This window comes from Micropterus salmoides, unplaced genomic scaffold (genome assembly GCF_014851395.1).
Source record: "Micropterus salmoides isolate LMB-PRFRI ecotype aquatic unplaced genomic scaffold, ASM1485139v1 Ms_hic_scaffold_8, whole genome shotgun sequence".
Classification (NCBI taxonomy): Eukaryota; Metazoa; Chordata; class Actinopteri; order Centrarchiformes; family Centrarchidae; genus Micropterus; species Micropterus salmoides.
Genome location: NW_024044570.1, coordinates 15,807,043 through 15,828,704, shown reverse-complemented (window position 1 = coordinate 15,828,704; position 21,662 = coordinate 15,807,043). Strand labels below are relative to the sequence as shown.

Here is a 21,662-nt window from a genome sequence, read left to right as displayed (position 1 = left end):
CCCCCCTGCACACAGCATAAGATTAGCATTAACCTGGCTTAATGAACTTTACACTCTGTTGCAGGCCCGCAGGGATAATACAACAAGTCTATTGTGTTTATGTAATGTTTTGTTATTTTTAAACCTGTATGTTTCCTCCAAAAAAGAAAATGGAAGCAGACGGATAGTGTGGTTACAGCGTAGCAATACTATGTAGTAATAATGATGTTGAATTAGATTGTGTGTCTTTTACAGTGTATGTGTGTCTTTATGTGTTTTATTGCCTGTACACTGGACACTGGTCGGGATTGCTTCCCTTGTTAAGTGCTATAGCAGTGGCCAAGATGGGAGGAATGAAGCGTAACATTGCCTATTGACCTGCTGATTAAGCAGTAACCATTATTGCTTGAACCTCCAGGTGACTGAGAGATGGGGGAACAGCGGGACAGCATAAAGTCCTGCAACTGAAACGTGTTTTTGTGTGCCTCGTCCTTTCTTTGTAATAGCATCATGCATCTGCTTGACCTTACCTTATATGTGACCTACATGGTCACACTCAGTAGTGGGCAGGGAGGGCCATCAAGGGACTTTGGCATTGATCTTATTCCATTTGCTTTTGAAATGGATTTTTCTTTGTTCACAAGATCGCAAAAGGTCCCTGACTCCAAAACAGTCATATCACGGTCAAACAGACGCTCACTGAATTGTGAACTCGCCACACACCTGAAATGGTTGCTAAAATAAAAGAGAAAGTAAAGGATTGAGGCGTCTATTTTGCCCATCACCGATCAGGATAATGTATTATTATATGTCATTACTCAGCTATCTGAAATCAACATGGAAGAAAAATTATAAGATAATCATACACCGCCCTTTCAGTGATATAGTGTATATGGCATATAACTAGCTCAGTCAGTAAGTATTTTGCATTTCAGATTTTATTCTCCACTTGGCTGTGGCTCAGGAGATAGAGCGGTGTGTGAATGTTAGTTTCCGTTTGAGCACTTAGGCTCAGTGTATGGATGTGTGTGAATGCAGATGTAGTGTAAAAGCGCTTTGAGTGGTCAAAGACTAGAAAGGCCCTATACAAATAAGGAGCATTTACATTTACAAATTACATATGATTTGTTCAGTTCGTACAAAAAACAGTACACGGGCGTTACTGCTGAAAATAATTCTTGGGGGCAGTAAAAGCAGTGATGCTTTAGAGGCAACACATCCTCACTCACAATTCGTCATATACCCTTGGTCAAGACCACTTGCCGTCACTTTACAATGCCCTGGGTAGCCCTTTCGCGTTGTTTTTGCACATGTATCCACAGTCAACTTTGTAATAATAAATATGCAACAAAACATAGAGGCAACAATACTACTTGGTTAGGTTGAGGAAAACATTGTGGTTTGGTTTCAAATAACTACATTACCTACTTAAATAACCTAACTTATCTAAAAACAATCAATGTTAAATTTTTGTCTTACAGGGTAAACAAACACCTGTCTCCTTTGTAAAAGTCCAGTTTCTTGCTTGCCCATACACGCCAACTACCACCTTATTCAGAATTTCTGTTGACTTCTGTTATTTATATACTACACCTACTTTTATTGTTTAAAAATGATGCAAAAGGTCTTCCCGCAGTGCGTTGAACTATGACCCTAAAGGGCTTCCCAGTACACTACAAATTGACACCAAGGGGTCTTGGCCATGCGTCCATATGTGACGACTTGGGAGTGAGAATGGGTTGTTGAAGGTGCTGGTATGAAGGCTTTGCTACCTTTCAGAGCCAGGCCAGCTGTTTCCCCCTGTTTCTAATCAAATCTAATCTCATCGTACCCTTCATGTCTGTACATGAACAGATGTAGTTTCATATTTAGCGTACAGACATGCAAGTGGTATACATCTGCTCATCTAACTCTCGGCAAGAAAGCTAATAAGCACATTTCCCAAAATGTAAAAGTAGAAAGGTAAATCGTTTGACTTTTAATAACTATGGCAATTTTAGGCTAATCAAGGGTCAAATGCCTAAAGTATCCTTAGTTTAAAATGTACAATTTAAAATGTATGATTATGATAAAGTAAAAAGTAGATGGTGCAGTTTTATATATTGTCTCAGACCTCAAGTGAAACACATTATAAGCTACCTGCATATTTGATAGAGAAGAAGAATTCATCACACAAGCGATGTGAAATCATTCACCACACATAATATCTGAGTCGGCACAGTTGCTGGCACTATGTTGCATTCTGCCTTTGTGGCCTGAAGTGTTTTGGCTGAAATCCATTTCAGAATCAACATCCAAGAAATGAGCCTACGAATGCACAGGGCTGCACCGGGCCTGTGATACAGTCCAAGCAGCTTTTCTCATTAGTCATGTTTGCTCTATTGTTTATGAGAACAACCTGAGGTCGCTTGTAATTGACTGCACATATTGCAGAATGCCGTTACGTTTCCAGCCAGTAAGCACCTTACACCGCTTCAGGCAACTATTGAATTAATGCAAAGAGAAAGTGGAAGGTGATGTTCTCTTTCCTCCCATCTTTGCTCGTTCTAGTCTCTCCTAATTTCCCATACTGAGTTTACAAACCTCGGGAGCTCCTCTGGGCTTGCTGCTGAGCACGTTAATGGACATCTACTTCCCCTGAGTAAACAGGATTTTTCCTCATCGAATATTGTGTTAGGTAAATCCTCATTAAGAGCAACTGTCCTACATGTCACTGAGAGAAAGGACCAAAGAGAAGAAGAGGACGCAGTGACAATAGTACCAATTTGAGCTGAAACTCAAACACTGTGTTCTATGAGCTCTGTACATTCATAGGAAGCATCTTCTGTGCTTAATTAAGCCAGAAGGAAGTGGGTGACAGCAAAATTCAGTGCTGTCGTTTGGTCTACAAAATGTCAGAATATAAAGAAAAATGCCCAAGGTATCATTTTCATATTGCTTGTTAAGTCTTTTGTTCAGCCGTCCAAAACATTATGTTTACACTGATAAAACGTACAGGAATGCAGATAATCCTTAACAACTCACAAGCTAATACCAATACATTTTTATTGTTCATCATACATCATAAATCATACATCATTTATTGCTTATAAGTTGTAACTAATGCCTGCATTTGTGGTTAATAACTCATTTATTAACACTTTTTAAATCAGTGATAAGCCATCAAGAATAAATTTTGTGTTACCAGCTGGTGTTTCCTCCAGCAGGACACTTATTTTGTCTTTTAAAATAGTTCTTTAATTAGCTAATGGATGACTTGCCTTCTGGAAAAATGTACAAATATTTAGACCAAAATCAATTGATTATCTTCTTATTAACATTTATAGCTCTAGAGTTGATGACTCCTTAGAAAGTGTGAACTCAACACGCCGCCAGAGAGATATTTCACAACCTAGTAGTGTAAAAGTTATTCTCTTAACATTCCAACGGTCATCATATGATACACCTTGAAAGATAAAATCCCCGTGATTCGACCAATGCATTTCAAGATACAATCACCACAGCGGGTACAATCGGCGCTTCTGTCAGACCAGCCTGGACAACACATTTGACGCGACTCACCTATGAAGCCTCATAGTAACTAACCACCGATCGATTATATTCCAACAAAAATGGTCTTGTTAGTTGTCAAAGGTTCAGATGATCCAATCCAGTAAAATCCCCAGGGACTGCTGCGGTATCGTTTCATATTTGCCGGCAGAGGTGGCGCGTGTGTCATTATAACCATAATAACTCCGATTTGAATGTAAACAACTACGATAGCTAGTATTCAAATTAGCCGCTAAACTCTAACCTTTCGAGTGACACCAAATCCGACCCAATACGAGCTCACACGTCCCTTTGACAGCCTTCAACAGCCAACGAAAGCCCGCGCTGTAAGGAAGGGCCAGCCCCTATTTTTTCGTGGGTAGGACGAGCCAATTGAAAGCAATTGTCTCGATGACTGGCACTTCGTATAGTCAATAAAATTCTGAAAATAACGATATCCAGCTTTAAGTAGGAAGTTCATGATCTACCAGCAAAAAAAGCACATCTGCGTCAAGCTTTTTTCATGGTATTGGTATGAAATTTAAACTTGGGCTAGGTAAGGCTTTATGCTGTGGTCCTACAGTGTTTTCCAGCTAATAAGTCCCAGCTATAGTTGTCTGCATGCATTTGTTAGCAAGCATTTTCAAGCAGAAATGAAAAATATATTAGTTTTAGTGTGTTTAAACTTATATCATATATCATTTCCAGTAGAACTTAGAATCATTCTGAGTTATTTCTGGGTTAGACACAGTTATCTTTCAGAGAAGCCCAAAACCCTGCATATACTCCAAATGGTTCAAGAACTACATTCAATTTACGGCGTTTTGAATGTTAAGAGGTTAAGAAAGGCTTTTAACTGCAAAAATTGACTTATTGACCATTAATAAAGCCATTGGTCACAAGGGTACCTTATTGTTGCCAATGTAATATGTACGCTTAACATATAGGAGTTAGAAGTAGCTGGTCTGAAAAGGTAACCCACTAGATTGATAAACTAAATTCAGTTCAGTTCAGCTTTATTCATCCCTATGGGGACAATTATTTTTGTGGCAAACACAGCACATTACACAGCAATTAAGCAAGGAACATACTAACACAAAAGAAATGAGAGGCGGAGTGTGTAAATGTGGTCAGCAGGGTTCCAACGGTGCTGATCAAGTATGTCATTTGTGAAGGGTGAAACATTTCCTGAGAGTATTGGTGATGGGTCAGCCAAGTGTGCCTCCTCCCCACATCTCACCATGACCCAGCTACAGTTTGGCTGCTGTGGCCCACAGAGCTGCACAGGCCCTCTGTGTTTGAAGCTGCAGTGTTTCCTGAGCTTGAACCAGATCCCCTACAGGCCCTCTGTGACATTAAATCCAATTATAGATTTCTTTAAATGCCAACGGGAGACTGTGGCCTTTTGAAGAGCAGAAACGTGACCACTGTGTTCTTCCTCCTCGTCTTTCCTGTGGCACTTTGTCCTGCTGTGATACAACCATGCTGGATGTGTACTTACTTGCCCTGATGTGGTGCTGTTGTTTTTCTTTGTCCCCCTTCCCCGGCTCCCTCTGTGCTGACCCTCAGGATACATCCCAGCCCGACCGCTGGCTCCATCACAGCAGCCTCCTCAGTGAGCACCATTCAGGGCAAACCATCACTCCGCCGCATCAAGGGCCGCATTCACAGAAGCAAGAGTCTGGACAGCATTGATCTCCTTGACTCCAATGTAAGTAAACTGACTGAAAGGCCATAGTATGCAAAAAGTTTTCAGTTGTAAAGGAATCTTGTAGGAATTATGCAGGTATTGTACAGGACAATGAAAAGCCTGTGTCTGCCTCTGTATGTGACTGATATGTGAAAGAAACTACAGACATTGCATTGTTTAAATGTCTAAAAATGTATTCAACCATTCACCACATCAAACACAAAAAAGTTACACAAAGCAAGTTAGGATTCTCTTGTCTTCTGGTAAAAACACAAAAGACACAATAACAAAACATAATCACTGCAGACCACTTTTAGAAGAGATGCTACATATTTGGGATTGGCACCTGGGGCTCTTTGCAAAAATTGCAAGCACTGCTCACACACAGATCGCAAACGGTGGCAGAGTAACATTTCAGAATTGATTGCAAATTGAAGATCATTTAACAAGTCCTTCAGGGCTGTTGCATTCTCATGCATGGGCTATAAGTATGGACTTTGTGACATATGTAAGTCACGTGTAAAAATTAAAGGAATAAGAAAATAATGTTGATAATTGCAGCTTGCATGTTGCAAATTTGGTGAAGCAGACCCTCGACTCAGATTTACAGTTTATATCAGTGTCTCTGGAGCAGTCATGAAATGGTCTTATTGCACCATAGTCTAAAAATATCATCTACACTTGCATTATAGGAACTTGTTCCTGTGTCAGGTCAATATATTCTCTTGATTAAAGGAATTGATTGACATTTTGTGAAATACATTTGACACTTAACACTGTTTTTTGTTCAGGCCAATCAAATGAGATTTAATGTACAAATGTGTGAATTTTAGGGGTGCAGGACGGCGGATTACCTTTGGACAGTGCCAGGATAGCTGTTTCCCCCTGTTTCCAGTCTTTGTGGTTAGGGTTAGGGTTAGGTAAGTTAACCAGGTGATGGCTGTAGCTTCATTCTGGCCACACAAACAGAGAGTGGTATCAATCATTTCATAAAACTCAATAAAGGGAAAAAGTTTCCCAAAATGTCAAACCATTACTTTAATGTGTAACACAAATGTGTTTACTTCCGCATTTAACCCTAAAAGGAAATCCTGAATTTCACCACTAGCAGAGTTTGATATTTAATCTCCTTTAATTTTGACCATTTACAATCTGTTCTAAGATGAAAAAAGGTAAGGAGGCAGATGAAGTTTTGCATTCATCGGCAGCCATGAATAACAATTGATTTCCACACTTAATAATATTATGTCAAATGATACCTGTTCAAATTAACCATATTAGTTTCTAAGAAGAAATTTGTCTTGAGCGTCATTTTATTCATACATATTTTATCCATCCTCACATTCAGAGAACAAGGTTCTCAACTGTTAAATGCTTCAAAATGTTCTAAATGCTGGAGGTGAAACTCCTTCTTGTATTTATAGTCACACTAAACTATCATGAAATACCCTTTGCTGAGTGTTTTTAGATACCAAATGCATATTCGTTCACTAAGTAGTGTTTTAAATTCAGGACTCTGGTGTGCATACATCAAAGCAGAGGCAGTTGTAATGCACACACATGTACCGTGTAGTTTCCAGACAGAGCAGTAGACTGCTGGAGGGCCTCAGCCTCGGGGGAATTATATCGTGTTGACAGCTCGGGCATGATCTGACTATGAATTCAGCTCAAACACTCCCATCTCCTTAAAAGATAGTACAAAACCATTGAGCCGGTTGAATTATTGATATGGGTGCTGGCATGCAATTGTAACATAGGCATTTTGAGAACATGAGAATTTTAAATGCCTCTAAGATACATTTATCTTTAACTCATGCATAAATAAAGCCTCTCAGCTTAGTTGTGCTGTGTGTCACAGTCAGAGAGCTTTGAGCCACTGTCTGATACATGCCCATTTATTAACGAGACTACAGACATGCTTGCGGCTCTGTGAGGCTGCACGCTAACATGCTCACAATGACAGTGCTGACAGGCTGATGTTGAGCAATTGTAGTGTTTACAATGTTAACGTTTGGACTTTATGATGGATGCTAGATGAAAAGTCAGAGGATCACCAAAATGATTAGAGTTCATGTTGAGGGTGTCATCAATGTCTGAACATGAGTTCACGGCAATCCATGTTTTCAAGACATTTCACTCAAAACCATACATGTCAACCACTTACATGAAGAAAAGTTAGGGAATAACAAAAATCTTTCAGATTTATCCTCTGAGCAACATGTATGACTGTATTAAAGTCCATGGCAACACATCTTCTAGTTGGTGAGATACAGTATTTCATTAAAAAGGCAAACACGTCAACCTGCTGGTGGTGATAGATAATTCTCACCAGAGTAATTACAGCAGGATTCATCCTCTGGAGACCATTAAGTCTGTAAAAAATTTCATGGCAAACCCTTCCAACAGATGTGTCCAACATTTCCATCCCTAAAGCTGTGCAACTCGCATGACTAAAAACTGTGAAAATATTACAGCTCAGAGAATTTGGCCACTCTTATCTTCTCGGTCAAAAAATGAATTGTCATGACTGACTGAACAAAAGACCTACATTTCAAAAGTAATTACAAAATCACCATTCAGTTCCCATCTAGTAAACCTTATAGTGATACGCTGGAGGTGGGTGCTTTTAGGCTGTGATTGACAGATTAGTGGTGGCCTTGATTTTGAGCCATACACAGCAATCATAAGCCTTCATCTGAATGGAAAAGGCAGTGTGGCGTTGCTGTATTCTCATATCCTCTCCTGCTCTGTAAGTCACAGAGAGTGACTGACCACATCGCTGTCATTTGTCTTTATGTCCTGCCACTCAGAGGACGCTTACACCGGCTCATGAGGCCACTATCTCACCAGAGACTGAGAGCTGTGCTAAGGGTTCCTGGCCTTTCCACGGTATATTTCTTTTGTACAGGCTGTGTGTGCACTAGAGGAAAACTTGCTGACTTGCCCAAACTCAAATGCAGCTGATGGAAGTAACGGTCCGCCTTACAGTGAGTGATGAGACTGCAGGATGCTGAGCTGAAAAGCAGTTTCCATTGCATCCTACTAAAATCTCACAACAGACACAACACTGCCTCTGAGCTGTTGGATGATCTGCAGTCGCTGTCTGACACAAAATCTCACCTGATTGGCTGTTTCAACAGAAAACTGAACATATTAATCAACTGAGTGTATGAATTTAGGTCCATAACTATCAATGCCCATTAGCGTAGCTATATAATCAATAGTAGTTAAGACTTTGTTTATATCGATTGCTTCTTTTGATTGCTTTTCTCTCTTGATAGTCAGGGGAGGACTTTGGCCCCTGGCCCACTCTCGCTGTCATTTGTGTTGGCAAGCATCGCACTTGTTCACAGAAAGCTTGAATCAGATTTTAGTGCTAAGGCTGCAGAAAGCACAACAGAGATGGGGGGGGGGGGGGGTAAACCACAGACTTTTATGCACCCGATGCCTTTGTGTATAGCATGACTTATTTTTCTGTGTTCATCAACAACACCTCATCCAATTTCAAAGCAGCAGCGTTTACAGTATTTCTTAATGCTTTAGGGAGATGCATTAGTCCATCTGTTCTAGTATTACACAAAGTCTTATTAATTTTATTATTTACACCCATAATCTCTTGTATCCAACCACTTTGTGACCTGTATTTGTTTTTCTAAAAAAGACAACCTCATGGATGAATGATAAGAAATAGTAAGGGGTCACCTTTTCCAGAAGAGATGGTGGCTATGCGTGTTTTATATGATGATTCTAAATATGCAGCTTATTCTTATGTGCATGATATTTCATCAGGACAACGGGAAATCCTATTTTACACACAACAAAACCTGCACTGTATCCCTGGTGCAGTGTGGATGCTAAACTGAGGTTGCTGTTTCTGTTTCATGTGCCTTGATTTTGGGAAATATGTTGTTTTTAATGCTGTATTTTTCCTGCCCTCTCAGCTGTTTTGGGAAATATTAAAGGAATGTTTGCTGCAGAGGCAATAACCAGGTGAGTTGCAGAGAGTGTATCAGCAGGAGCAGATTCAACAAGGCCAAGATGAAAAGCGCAATTAAATTAATTACTCCTTAACAGACCAGGATCAGTCACCAACTGGGCCTTGAGCTTTGCCTTGGTCAAAGTCTTAATCTCTTATTAGTTCTGCTTGCCCCATTCCACCTCCAAAATCCCATCCTTGGCTGCAGTCTGTCGTGGATACAGGCACTCCCATCCCAACCACCACCACCAAAAAAAACCCAAAAAACAGCGTAAGCATTTATTCGCTGCTCAGTCTTCAGAAAGTGCTGCAGATGCATTTACGGAGAGAGCAACTGCAGCTGAATTAACCAATCTGCATATTCAGGGCCTGTTAGAGGGAGATTGTTCCCATGTGATGAAGGTATGGAGGTCCACAGAGGACCGAACCTGAGTGAGATGCACCACAAGGGCTGTGGAAAGAAACAGAGGGAGGGAGGACCAGAGCGTGGAGGGTGGGCAGAGGAGATTTATCACGACTAACACTGTAGGAGGCCTTATTGGAAGGACAAGAGGGTGGAAGAGGGGAAGCACTGTGACTGGGTCAGCAGCGGATTTTCTCTAGGTGAGACAGGTCTCTTATGTAACAACAGAGTTGAATGGATGCATTTTTCTTGTCCAGTAGGTGATAGGCACTGGGGGATAGTTGGAGATGATGGAGATGGTTTGTTATGTGACACTGAGGCAGAGTTAGCCATGTGAGATGCGTGTGAAGGTTGCGTGTGTGGTCCCACAGGCTGCGTGGAGGGCATGGCAGATGTTGAGTGTGTTTCTGGAGGCTGTGACTCAGGAGCAAGGCCTGCCTCTGTGTCCTCTCATGGGACATATGGCAGGTCACTGTAGGCACTCTGCACTGTGTGCATCTAGTACCATCATGTCACACATCTTGTAGCAATATGTTGACTTCACAGCCTCTGCAGCAGTGATTTGTAACATTTTTACAGCTTGATTTTGAAATTACAGCTTTGTACACAGAAAATATTTTGAACTGGATAATTAATGATGTTGTTAAATGTTAATAATGCATTTGTATAATGTACTACTAATTTACTCTATAATGTATGATTACTAAATGTGTTTCATGGTAGCTGTCCCACTGTTATAATCTATCGATAAGCCAAGATGACCTAAAATGGATTTCCTGTAGTTCTCAGCAACACAATTGGATCACAAAACAGTCTTGTATATTCTTAAAGGATGCTGGGTGAAGATTATAAACAGCAGAGACCTTGGTTGTCAGTAGAAGATTTGAAGAATATGACTTGTGCTTCTGAATTGTTTTTATGGCCAGGCTCGTGTCCCACATCTACGACAAATCATTTAAAGAGAGAAGACTCAAACCCACATAAATCCCAACAACTCTATTGACTTTCCTGCCTGATTTATCACAGGAGGACCTGGAGGCCTGGACAGTAAGCACCATCCGCAGCTGATGATGAGTGAATATGTAGCACTAAACATACAGTATTTTCCAATCCGAAAAACACAGTCTGGATCTATTAATGCCACCATAACTAGCTTTCATTATAATTTCAGCTTATTTTCAAGGAGGGCTTGATGTTCATCTTATTTTCCCTGTTTAAGCACTTGAGCGTGAGGTCAGCTGAAGGACAACCACCAGGATGATGTAATGTTTGTAGGAATCAAGATGGTGCCCCTGGTGGGGAAGTCAAGCATTAAGAATGAAAAACTGGGAAGGTTGTCCTAAGACAACTTAATCAATCACACGGTTTGATGTTCACAGTTGTGGACGCTCTGTAGATTACACTGTCTGCTGATTGATTATCAGAAGATGAACACATTCTGTTTTCCTGGAGGCAATATTTTGTATTTATCTAATGTAACTAAAATGAGATTTAACAGGCAGCAAATACGCTTTGGATTTACGCCAGGTTTACCTGACGTTGTTCAACACCTCAAATCTGAATTCTGATATAAGAAAACATCCAGTTATGGACACATCTTTGTTAACATTCTGAGAATCATTGAAGAACTGTGTTGTTCAGTAATTATTAATTATTTATTAGCGCTGCCCTTTCTTTCCATTATCTATTAATATTTCATTAATCTCTATAAAATGTTAATTAAAAAATTTAATTGTGAAAGAAAGAAAGTGCAAGACCCAAAGTTATTCAATTTAAAGTGGTAGAAGAAAATGTTTGTCTTTTTTGCTTGAAAAGTGCCTCAAACGATTACTTGACATCAAAATAGTTTGGAATTTATTCTCTGTCGATTGACTAATGGATTAATTGACTTATCAGCAATAATAATGCCATAATTCAGTGACAGTCTATCCTTCATTCAACGAGAGCTGAAATCAGGCACCATGCAGTCGGTACTGTATGAAAGCTTATTCTTATTGTAAAATTGTCAATTCAAAGCTTGTGGAATTTACCACAACGAATGAGAGCACCATATATGGTCAGAGAAAAAGACACAAACATATTAAATAATTATATTAATTTGAGAATGAATGAAAGGTGGAATTGTGTGTACATTTTGTGTATTTAGAAGTGTGTGTGTTTGTGTGTGTGTGTGTGTGTGTGTGCGTGTGCGAGTGCGTGTGCGTGTGTGCGTGTGTCATACTGCCTGCCGTGTTGCTGGACATGGTAGGATGTGTGTTGATGCCCAGGGAGGCACCATATGCTGTTTAGACTTAGGAGCCTCCCATCACGTAGACCCATGGGTGAACAAGCCCAACTCCTTATTGTGTCTCCCTCCAGCCGTTCATGAGTGCATCACCAGCCAGCATGGATTGAAATCACGCAGATCCACACTTCACACGCTTGTTGACACGCCATCAAAAACAACAATTCTTCATATAGATTTCCTCATGCAAGGCTCAAGACAGTCATGCTCGACGCAGAAAAATAGTGTTCCGCTGAAGTCCTGCAGAGGGCAGAGTTTTACTACCTAAACGTACATGAGCACAGTGAAACATCCATGTTTGCATAGCTGACGTAATAGAGACAGGAGGTGTTGGATGTGCAGTTGGGATGTTGGGTTAACTTTCATATGTGGTGATAGAAAATATTGTAGTAGTTGCTAAGATATATTTTATTATTAAAAACAATAGGCGGCGCAGCCACTGGGAGGGCTAGTGATGCTAATGGGATTGGTGAAGTAAAGCAGGCAAACATACAGTTCAACCCCCCACTCATCTAATGTATTGCACAGGGGGCAACCTTGCACTATTTCCTCTTTTAAAAAAAAAAAATTGTGGTTTGGTATTTTTTCCTGATTGGATTTATCAATGAGTCAGCCTGTAGTTGCGATAAAATTAATTTCCAGTTGAATTGAGAAGCAGCAGAGATTTATAGTAATGTTTGGCTTTCCGCAGTGCGGTAAATTACCCCTGGGTGATTTTTCTCCCTTTTTCTCTCCTGTCTCTGTTACCCCGTTACCTGCCCTCCACAATACCCCTTCAGTCTGGTCCAAAGGGAGCACCTGATCCCACATCACCAAGGCCTCTAATTGCTTTACTCCCATCATGAGCGAGGTTGCTCTCTTGGGAAATAATAATAATGAATAGATAACTTCTTATGAATCAAAACTAATTTAAAGGTCTGAATAATATTAACAGCAACTTCATTAATAATTTAACCGGTAGTTTTCATCAGGTGTCACACTGTGTCTACTGTGATTTCACTCTGATTGTAATGGTATTTTATGTGATGTGGTTTTGAACAACACTGTACGTTTAGTATGGCTCCCTGGGCAAGAGTATTTCTGGTTAATTAACATTGATAAATAATCTGCTGTTGGCATTTCCAGCTGTCTGTGAAATCACAATTGGATTGATCAGGATCCTGCTGCTTTAAAAGCTTTAACTCCCCCGAAGGAGTTCAGCTTCACAGTTAGCACTGCAATCTATGAGCTGGTGTTCAAAAACACAATAATTTCACTCACCATTTTGCTGCTAAAGACCTCTCTGTCATACACAAGTCCACATTAACTGATTGGAATTGTTCATCTTTATTAGCATTAGGGCTCCCCTCCTGGGATAAACATACTTAGGCGATTGCTTCTTTGCAACTGTACATGATGCTGTAGTTTGATCCAGAGAGGATTTGGATGTTGGTGGCGTGCTGTCGCATGACCCACAGGGCCGGGGATGTGAGGTCATCATGTCACCTGATATGTCTGAGCTCTCAGCTGTTAGTGGGAAAAATGAGCTGGAGATTATAGGTTCATTTGGGCGATCTTGAAAAATATGTATTTCCTCCTTGGTACATGGGTTCTGATTTTAGCTTTGAAATTTATGAATCAGTAAATCCAGATTTGTGCTTTGTTAATCACATCCTGTGTGCTCACAGTGTCAGATGGTGTTTATCTCCTTTTCTCTACTGCCTATAGCTCAACACCATTATGTCACTTTTCTTACCATTTAATTAATGTTGGTGTGTCATTTTGATTTTTAAAGATGATTGTGGAATTGGGTATTTACGGGACAACATTTTTGTCACAATGCAATACAATGCATGAATGCAAGCACAAATAAATACTGTAAGCACACATAGTTATGAGACTGAAATGGTTTGGGTCTTTCAGTAGACTGATATTTTTGAATTTGATCATTTTAGGCTGATTTAGTTATTTCATTGCAGCATTTCCACTGTAGCCAGTGCAATACAAAAAATGTCAAACAAGCACCTCCTGGAAGCCATTGTCAATATACTTGTTATTAATATATAGAAACTATGAATGTAATTTGAACTACAGGGAAGTAGACCACAAAAAGACAAAATGAGTCATCTGCAAAATCTGTTGTTTAATTGCTTTAGTTGGCCCTTATATAAAAGCTGAATACAGAAAAGCCCAAAGAGCAAAGCTGGCTGCATCAGTATCAGCAAAATTGATTTATTTATTCTAATACAGAATCTCAATGTCATACTCAAGATGAAATGTTATTTATGTGATATTTTATTTGTAGGATAGGTAGTACAATCACATGCTGTAAAAACAGCTGGTAACAAACTGGACAAAGTTCAGGAGGCTGCAGCTCTCCTGCACGTTTCAGCTGCATTTTACTGCTGTACATCCTCCACTCTGCCTCATAGAGGTCACACTTCACTCTTCTATAAAGCATCTTTTAAAGTGTTTTTTTAACTGCTGACTTTACAAGATACCTCATGCATGCTTCGTCATGGACCCCTATCTCTTTCTTCGGCACCGAATTCGCTGCACAACATAATCGTGGAGGTGTTATGAAACCTTGTGTAAGGCATTTCTGTCCTGACATAATGGGTTGGCTGTCAAGTCAGTGTGCTGCTTCCTCGTGCTAGAGGTCAGTGATACTAACTAAGAAATCACAGAAATACAAGCCTCTGTGCAATAAGCCAGCTCACCTCATTTCAAGATTACACTGATGCACCACATTGATGATTTGTAAAACTGCACAACAAGATAAGAAGCATAACGTTTTGAGTATCATATTGCAGCTTTGGCAACATGGAGTCATATAATATCAATATCACGCTGCTATTGGACAAATGCATTTATTTTCCTCTGCTGCAGTGCTATGTTTAACGCCTGTCATGTCATTTGATAGCTGCAGTCATTAAAGCTCATAGATATCCACGCCAACCTTTGCCTAGTAGGCTGTTTTCCTGACCTGTATGGCTGAGAGGTGACTCACTCACCGTCAGGGGCAGTGCACTCTAAAAGCCAACCTGCTGTGAATTGCTAATTTGCTTTCCCACTCTTCGTGATTTGTTCCTGCAGTCATACTCTAGTTTGGATCCTGTCTGTGTGTCTAAATGTGCTGATGGGAGAGAGGGGCTGCATAATTCTGTTGCACAGCATGTGAAACTCCCTCTGTGCTGTTGGAGCCAGTGATGCAAACACTGTCGTAGCATTAACAGAGGATATTTCAAGGGCTTCAACAGCGATACATTAAGCAGCATAAGCTCATGTCAAAGCCAATTTATTAAGATGCAGGCTGTAAAAAGTTTACATTCATGCAGTTCCAGAGGGGGATTACATGTTTCTGCTTCAATACTTTAGCTAATATGGTAATGCAAGATGATAACTAATGATGACATCTGATGACATCATTCATGCTCAGTGACATATACTATCCTAAAATATTTGCCTGTTATCGCTATAAATGGACAAAACTGTAGATGTGCAGGTCACAGATACATTTCTGCCATTCTTTATATAATTCCTATGACCTTGTTCAACTCATGTTCTTCAATTGAAGATGACCCCCCCCCCTTCTCTTTCTGATCCTCCAATGGAATCTGCAGCACGTCTCCTTACGTCAGCAACATTGCGGGACCTCTGTGCTCCTCCAGCATTACATCCAACCCTTATCTTCTCCTGCGCTCATTAGTGCCAGAGGTAGAGGTGACAAGAGCGGTCACACAATCTCAAAGTGATAAAAATGCACAACAGAAGGTGTTGGAGAGAATAACGTACTTATGGAAAAGACAGCACAAAAACTAAACTGCAGGCGATAGAGTCTTAAGAGTGGGGTTTGGTGCAGTGCACAATTTACATTCTACTGTATATTGATTAAATCTGTATACCCCATGGGAAGGAGTATTGAGCATCGTGACTGTGGTGGAGGGTGGATTTTAGTTCTATCCTCTGCATTTTAAATGGCTTTATGCAGCATGTCATTACTACTTAAGTAGCCTACCTCAGCTTTCCCTGTAAAGAGTTTATGTTTGCTGTAGTTAAAAGTGTTACCCAAATAGATTTCTTCACACCGTCTTTTGCATTCAGAGCAATATAACATCGATGTAAAATATCTTCCACATCAAGGGCCTCTAATCTTCATCCTTGAAAGCACATTTTGCAGAAAGCAATTTGAAATAAATAGCTGTTTATCATGATGATACACATATACACACAGAGCGGTGTGTGAAGTTCTGGGTGTATAGGTAATCACAACAGGATATACAGTATATAGTATCTGGCTTTTGAATTTTTACATTACATGTGTGAAGAAAATACTGTATGCTTAAAGTAATTTAAAAGTATCTTGGAAAGTCTTGGTTTAAAGACTAAAAAGTAAATACTGCTCAACATTTGGTCCCTTTACTTTATGAAATAAAGCTAACATTATAATATAAAAAACAATTTTAAACAACCCTCTCTTTAGGTGGATATGGGCAGCTTAACTCTCAGTGCAAACATAGCTCTCAAGAGCTCTCTCATCCTCTCATTGATTTATTAGCTCTCTGTTTGATCAGGATGCTTGTTAAAAGCTCTTAAGATAAAATGTAACTCCTTATGTCACATTCAGCGAACGTAAAGCTTACAATGCATTGTGTGTACAAAGATCTGTAAGGCCTACTGCAGTCTACCTGTAGAAGTCTGCTGCGCCGCTGGTGCAATAGGGAAATCATGCTACCTGGAACAGGAAGTTGTTTTGGTAGAGCATACAAATTTCAAACAGAGATAACTATTTTGAAGTTGGTATTGTGTTTGAATGTTGCCACATTCCCTTGCTGCAATACCAGATTATCTTAAACAGTAAAATCTGTTTTATGAGCATATAGATTTATATGAAAATTGTTAGACCTAAATAAAAATGTAAATCCATTTTGAGATTTAGCTACCTATTGTTGGTGTTTTTTGTGGACGCTAAAAATGGAGCGATAAAAAAACAACAACCTCCTTTTAGCAGCTAAACACAAGCATACCATTATACATAGATCATAGACATCTATTTCTTCTTTGCATTAGGCCTGTATTAAACGTAATTGATTCCTTATCAATACATAAATTAAAAATAGATTGGTCGAATTATTTTGTGAACACTAATAATACCTTATAAATAATAACGTTGTAAAATCCCTATCACATTGTTAATAGAAAATGTTTGGATGATATTCGTGTATTTGGACTTATATATATACTATATTACTTATATACTTATATATATTATAATAATAATGCAGTAGACCTCTAGAGTTTTTTTGGGGGGAATAGTATTTTGGGTGTTTTCCTTATTAATTGATGTATTTGAAACAGATAACAGGTCCATCCATCCTTCCTATTATAGTGGCCCCTGCTATGTTCACCAGGACCTGCTACAGTTTAATCGGTGTATTTTCACCCTCTTCAACGACCGTTTGTTCTGTCTGTACGGTGAAATAGCTGTTAATGCGGCTGCTGCTGCTGTGGACAGCCTCTCTGCATCCCTGCTCCCCCCGACCCTCCTCATCTCCTCCCCCGCGGACAAACCGGAATGGTTTCTTCCAGGCGAACCTGTCACTGTCACCGCGGCGGTGACGGCAGCCGAAGTGTGAGAGCAGAGGGGGGAGAAGGAAAGGCTTCATCCACAGCCTGCCATTGCAGTGCGGCGGCTGCTGCTCTGGAGCCACACCAGGAAGACCTTTCCACTCCTGTTCTGTAAGATTTTCACAAGCACGCCGTGAGGACCATTGCTGTATTGCGAAGGTGAATGGTTTATCCTTGAGTACGTTATTTGGGAGTGTGTGTTTCGCTGTAGCCGCAGGAGCTGACTGGATGTGTGTCCCTCTGCGGGTACGAGCGAACGATAACGGTGCAAGCCGAGGTAACCTAGCTACCTCACTGCTAGCAAACTGCATCTGTGCTATGTGGGTTGCTAACGTTATCTTCGCAAGAAAGATGAACGCAAGAAAAACGATGTCCGCTGCCCTCATTTTGTGGGAGTGTGCGTAAGCGGTAATATTAAGTCACAAAGTGCTTTGCGGTCGAGCTGTCATCAAGCGGGCGGGTTGTTCCCACGTCAAATGCGCGGAGCGTCCAGGTACCGTTAGCTGGGATGAGCTAGCCTAGCTGCTGGAACAAAATGTCGGCCAGCTAGGGGTTGATTTGACCAACAAGGTGTAAAGGGGGCATACGATTCATTGAGTGTCAGACTGCAAGAGGCAAGGAGGGAGTGGTGTGGTGAGGTCAGCAGCTAGAAATATCACATCGGTTCTCTAAATTAAACGGAAGGTCATGCGGTGGCTCATCTTGTTTTGATGGTCCGCTTGTAAAACCAACCTGGGGGAAGCTAGGTAGCAGTTGGCTAACGTTAGCTTGTTAGCTGGCTTTAGTTTGGTGCTGGAATACCTGCTTGCCTGTCTTGTACATTTCGACCAGCTGTCATAGTAATGTGTTGTGAACTGTGTGTGGGGGCTTTCCCGTGGGCTGCAATCGGTGTTTGGCTTAGCTCATCTAAGCAAACTATGTCACTATTTTCATTTCCATACCAACGGATCGACTGCTGCTGATATGTACTGAAATCACCTGTTGCATATTGAAATCGCTGGACAGCATCGTTTTGTCAGTTTACATTTGCTGCAAACTGGTCAGAAGTACAGCTGGTATATGGACATGTGACGTTACCCTGTTTGGACATAGTACACTGTCCATTCTCGTTTATCTGGTGTGCAAAAAGTATAGATAAAAATATATAAAAAGAGACACACAAGTAGAAGATAGTATCGGGAAATAAACAAAACAGGCCTCTTCATGGTTGGCTAACACATCTCACAACATTTGTTTAGATTGCATCTTGTATGTCATCAATACTAATGGGCAAAATATCAGGTGTTAAATATGTTCTTAATGTTGTTCACTTGTTTTGGGATTGTATGAGAGTCATAGATAGATTCATTTGTCCTTTAGTTTTCTCTGATTTTTTTTTGGATAACAGGCATTGGATTAAAGGTAGCTCCCAAAAGACTTATTTAAAGCATAAAGAAATGTTAAATTTCTGGAGCATGTATAGTTGGTATATCTTTAAACATAAGTCTGAAGATTCATTACTGCACATCTCAGCATTGGACTGACTAAGAGCATGGCTCTTTGACTTAAATATGTCATCACTGGCCTCATGATAGTAATGTGAATTATAAAATGAAATGGCAGCTGGACAGGCAACAGATTTGTCACATGAAGTGGTGGAGGCACAATATAGATAATATTTGTGGCAGCCGTTACATTTTTCATTGCACAATTAAACAGGCTGGGTTTTTTAAAAAATAATTCATATGGCAGTGTTGTGCAGGGTATGTTTCTGGCAAGCATGTCGCCTGAGACGAAGATAACATCCAGCTGCTCAAGGGCAGCCATACATGTTGGCTTGTAAATCATGTTGCCCTAAGCTGTCATGGGAACGGTAGTCATCTGAGCCATTGTGGTTTTGGAAGGACAAATGTATCAGATATTTTGCCTACCTAAGGTAAATTTTACTGCAGTTTTGTAGTCCTGTGTGTTTGTAGAAATGTATCTAGTCACTGGTTATAACATACCTGCTGTATTGTTAACAGGATGTGTTGACACATGGTGCACCTTGGAGAAACTAAACTTTCTATATTTTTAAACCTTAGCTTTGCATAATGTGGTGATGCCCAACCAAATGGCTTTATATAAAAAAGATCAAAGTAGATGGCCTCACATACCTCTTTGAAGAGATTAATGGGAGAGAGAGAGAGAGAGAGAGAGATGCTTTGGCAATATTGTTGTTATACATTCATGCCAATAAAGCTACATTATATTGAGAGAGAGAGAAAACAATGCTGAAAAAATGGTGGGAGACTGTGAAGATATAGCATGTGTTTCAGAGTCGGTGCTAGCCTGAAGGTGCCACTCGACTAAAAAGGAAAATAATTTAATGAGTTAGCCTGCACTGTCCTTAAGTACTACATCTCTGCTTATACCATGGATTATTTTGTATAATTAGTATCATTGTGATATTTTCATCCACTGAGAGGTGTGACTTCAGACTTTTGACTCTCCTTGTTTCACCCTTTTGAGCTAATGGATCTAGTCCTTTTTTCAATTTAGAAGGATTTTCTGTTCTGCATAGCAGCACAGTTTAATCCCTTCTCCCTTTTTTATGTCCACTCCAGTGTTACTCTGCATGTTATTTAGTGTGGCTTTATTAGCACAAGATAAACTACAATGCAGCTGGTGCCATTGGAGTGGTTTTTTTAATGCCAACCTAAAACTCACACCTCATAATGTAATGTGGCGTCTGTAATAATTTTTGTATTTAAATTTTTGTCAATCCTCACAACCAACTGTGTCCATGGACAAAATGTAATTCAAAAGTAGATTGTCCTACACATACTGATGTGGCATCAATTACTTTTTTTGCATACATATTGCTACCTAAGTTTTAGGCTACTTTTAAGAGAATGTGTGTTGTTGGGAAGTTGATTGATGGGCGCTGTGGCCATTGAAAGGTCATTGCTCTGATACATGGCCAAGCTAAGACTTCCTAACAAATACCTCTTAAAAATACAGGTGCTGATCATATAATTAGAATATCATCAAAAAGTTGATTTATTTCAGTAATTCCATTCAAAAAGTGAAACTTGGATATTATATTCATTCATTACACACAGACTGATATATTTCAAATGTTTATTTCATTTAATTGTGATGATTAAAACTGACAACTAATGAAAATCCCAAATTCAGTATCCCCGAAAATTAGAATATTACTTAAGACCAATACAAAAGAAGGATTTTTCAAATGTTGGCCAACTGAAAAGTATGAACATGAAAAGTATGAGCATGTACAGCACTCAATACTTAGTTGGGGCTCCTTTTGCCTGAATTACTGCAGCAATGCGGCGTGGCATGGAGTCGATCAATCTGTGGCACTGCTCTGAGAGCCCAGGTTGCTGTGATAGTGGCCTTCAGCTCTTCTGCATTGTTGGGTCTGGCGTATCGCATCTTCCTCTTCACAATACCCCATAGATTTTCTATAGGGTTAAGGTCAGGTGAGTTTGCTGGCCAATTAAGAACAAGGATACCATGGTCCTTAAACCAGGTACTGGTAGCTTTGGCACAGTGTGCAGGTGTTGCAGGTGTTGGAAAATGAAATCTGCATCTCCATAAAGTTGGTCAGCAGCAGGAAGCATGAAGTGCTCTAAAACTTCCTGTTAGACGGCTGCGTTGAACTTGGACCTCAGTAAACACAGTGGACCAACACCAGCAGATGACATGGCACCCCAAACCCTCACTGACTGTGGAGACTTTACACTGGACTTCAAGCAACATGGATTCTGTGCCTCTCCTCTCTTCCTCCAGACTCTGAGTCCTTTATTTCCAAAGGAAATGCAAAATTTACTGGATCAGAGAACATAACTTTGGAACACTCAGCAGCAGTCCAGTCCTTTTTGTCTTTAGCCCAGGCGAGACGCTTCTGACGCTGTGTCTTGTTCAAGAGTGGCTTGGCACAAGGAATGCGACAGCTGAAACCCATGTCTTGCATACGTCTGTGCGTGGTGGTTCTTGACGCACTGAGCTTGATGCTCTTTGTGAATCTCCCCCACATTTTTGAATGGGTTTTGTTTCACAATCCTCTCCAGGGTGCGGTTATTCCTATTGCTTGTACACTTTTTCTACCACATCTTTTCCTTCCCTTTGCCTCTCTATTAATGTGCTTGGACACAGAGCTCTGTGAACAGCCAGCCTCTTTAGCAATGACCTTTTGTGTCTTGCCCTCCTT

At 40.2% G+C, this 21,662-nt stretch overlaps 1 protein-coding gene across 8 annotated transcripts in view; it reads left to right on the top strand.

Annotated features, from left to right (window-relative positions):
• tjp1b (tight junction protein 1b) overlaps positions 1-21,662 on the top strand; it is a 60,437-nt gene that overhangs the window by 4,637 nt on the left and 34,138 nt on the right. For 7 of the 8 annotated variants that reach the window (XM_038706143.1, XM_038706147.1, XM_038706142.1 and 4 more), the window contains exon 2: positions 5,077-5,218. In XM_038706143.1, coding sequence (XP_038562071.1) covers positions 5,077-5,218 — 142 coding nt within the window. Of the gene's footprint in view, positions 1-5,076; positions 5,219-17,469; positions 17,627-21,662 lie in introns of those variants that run through there. The other variant, XM_038706148.1, reaches the window with a different exon arrangement.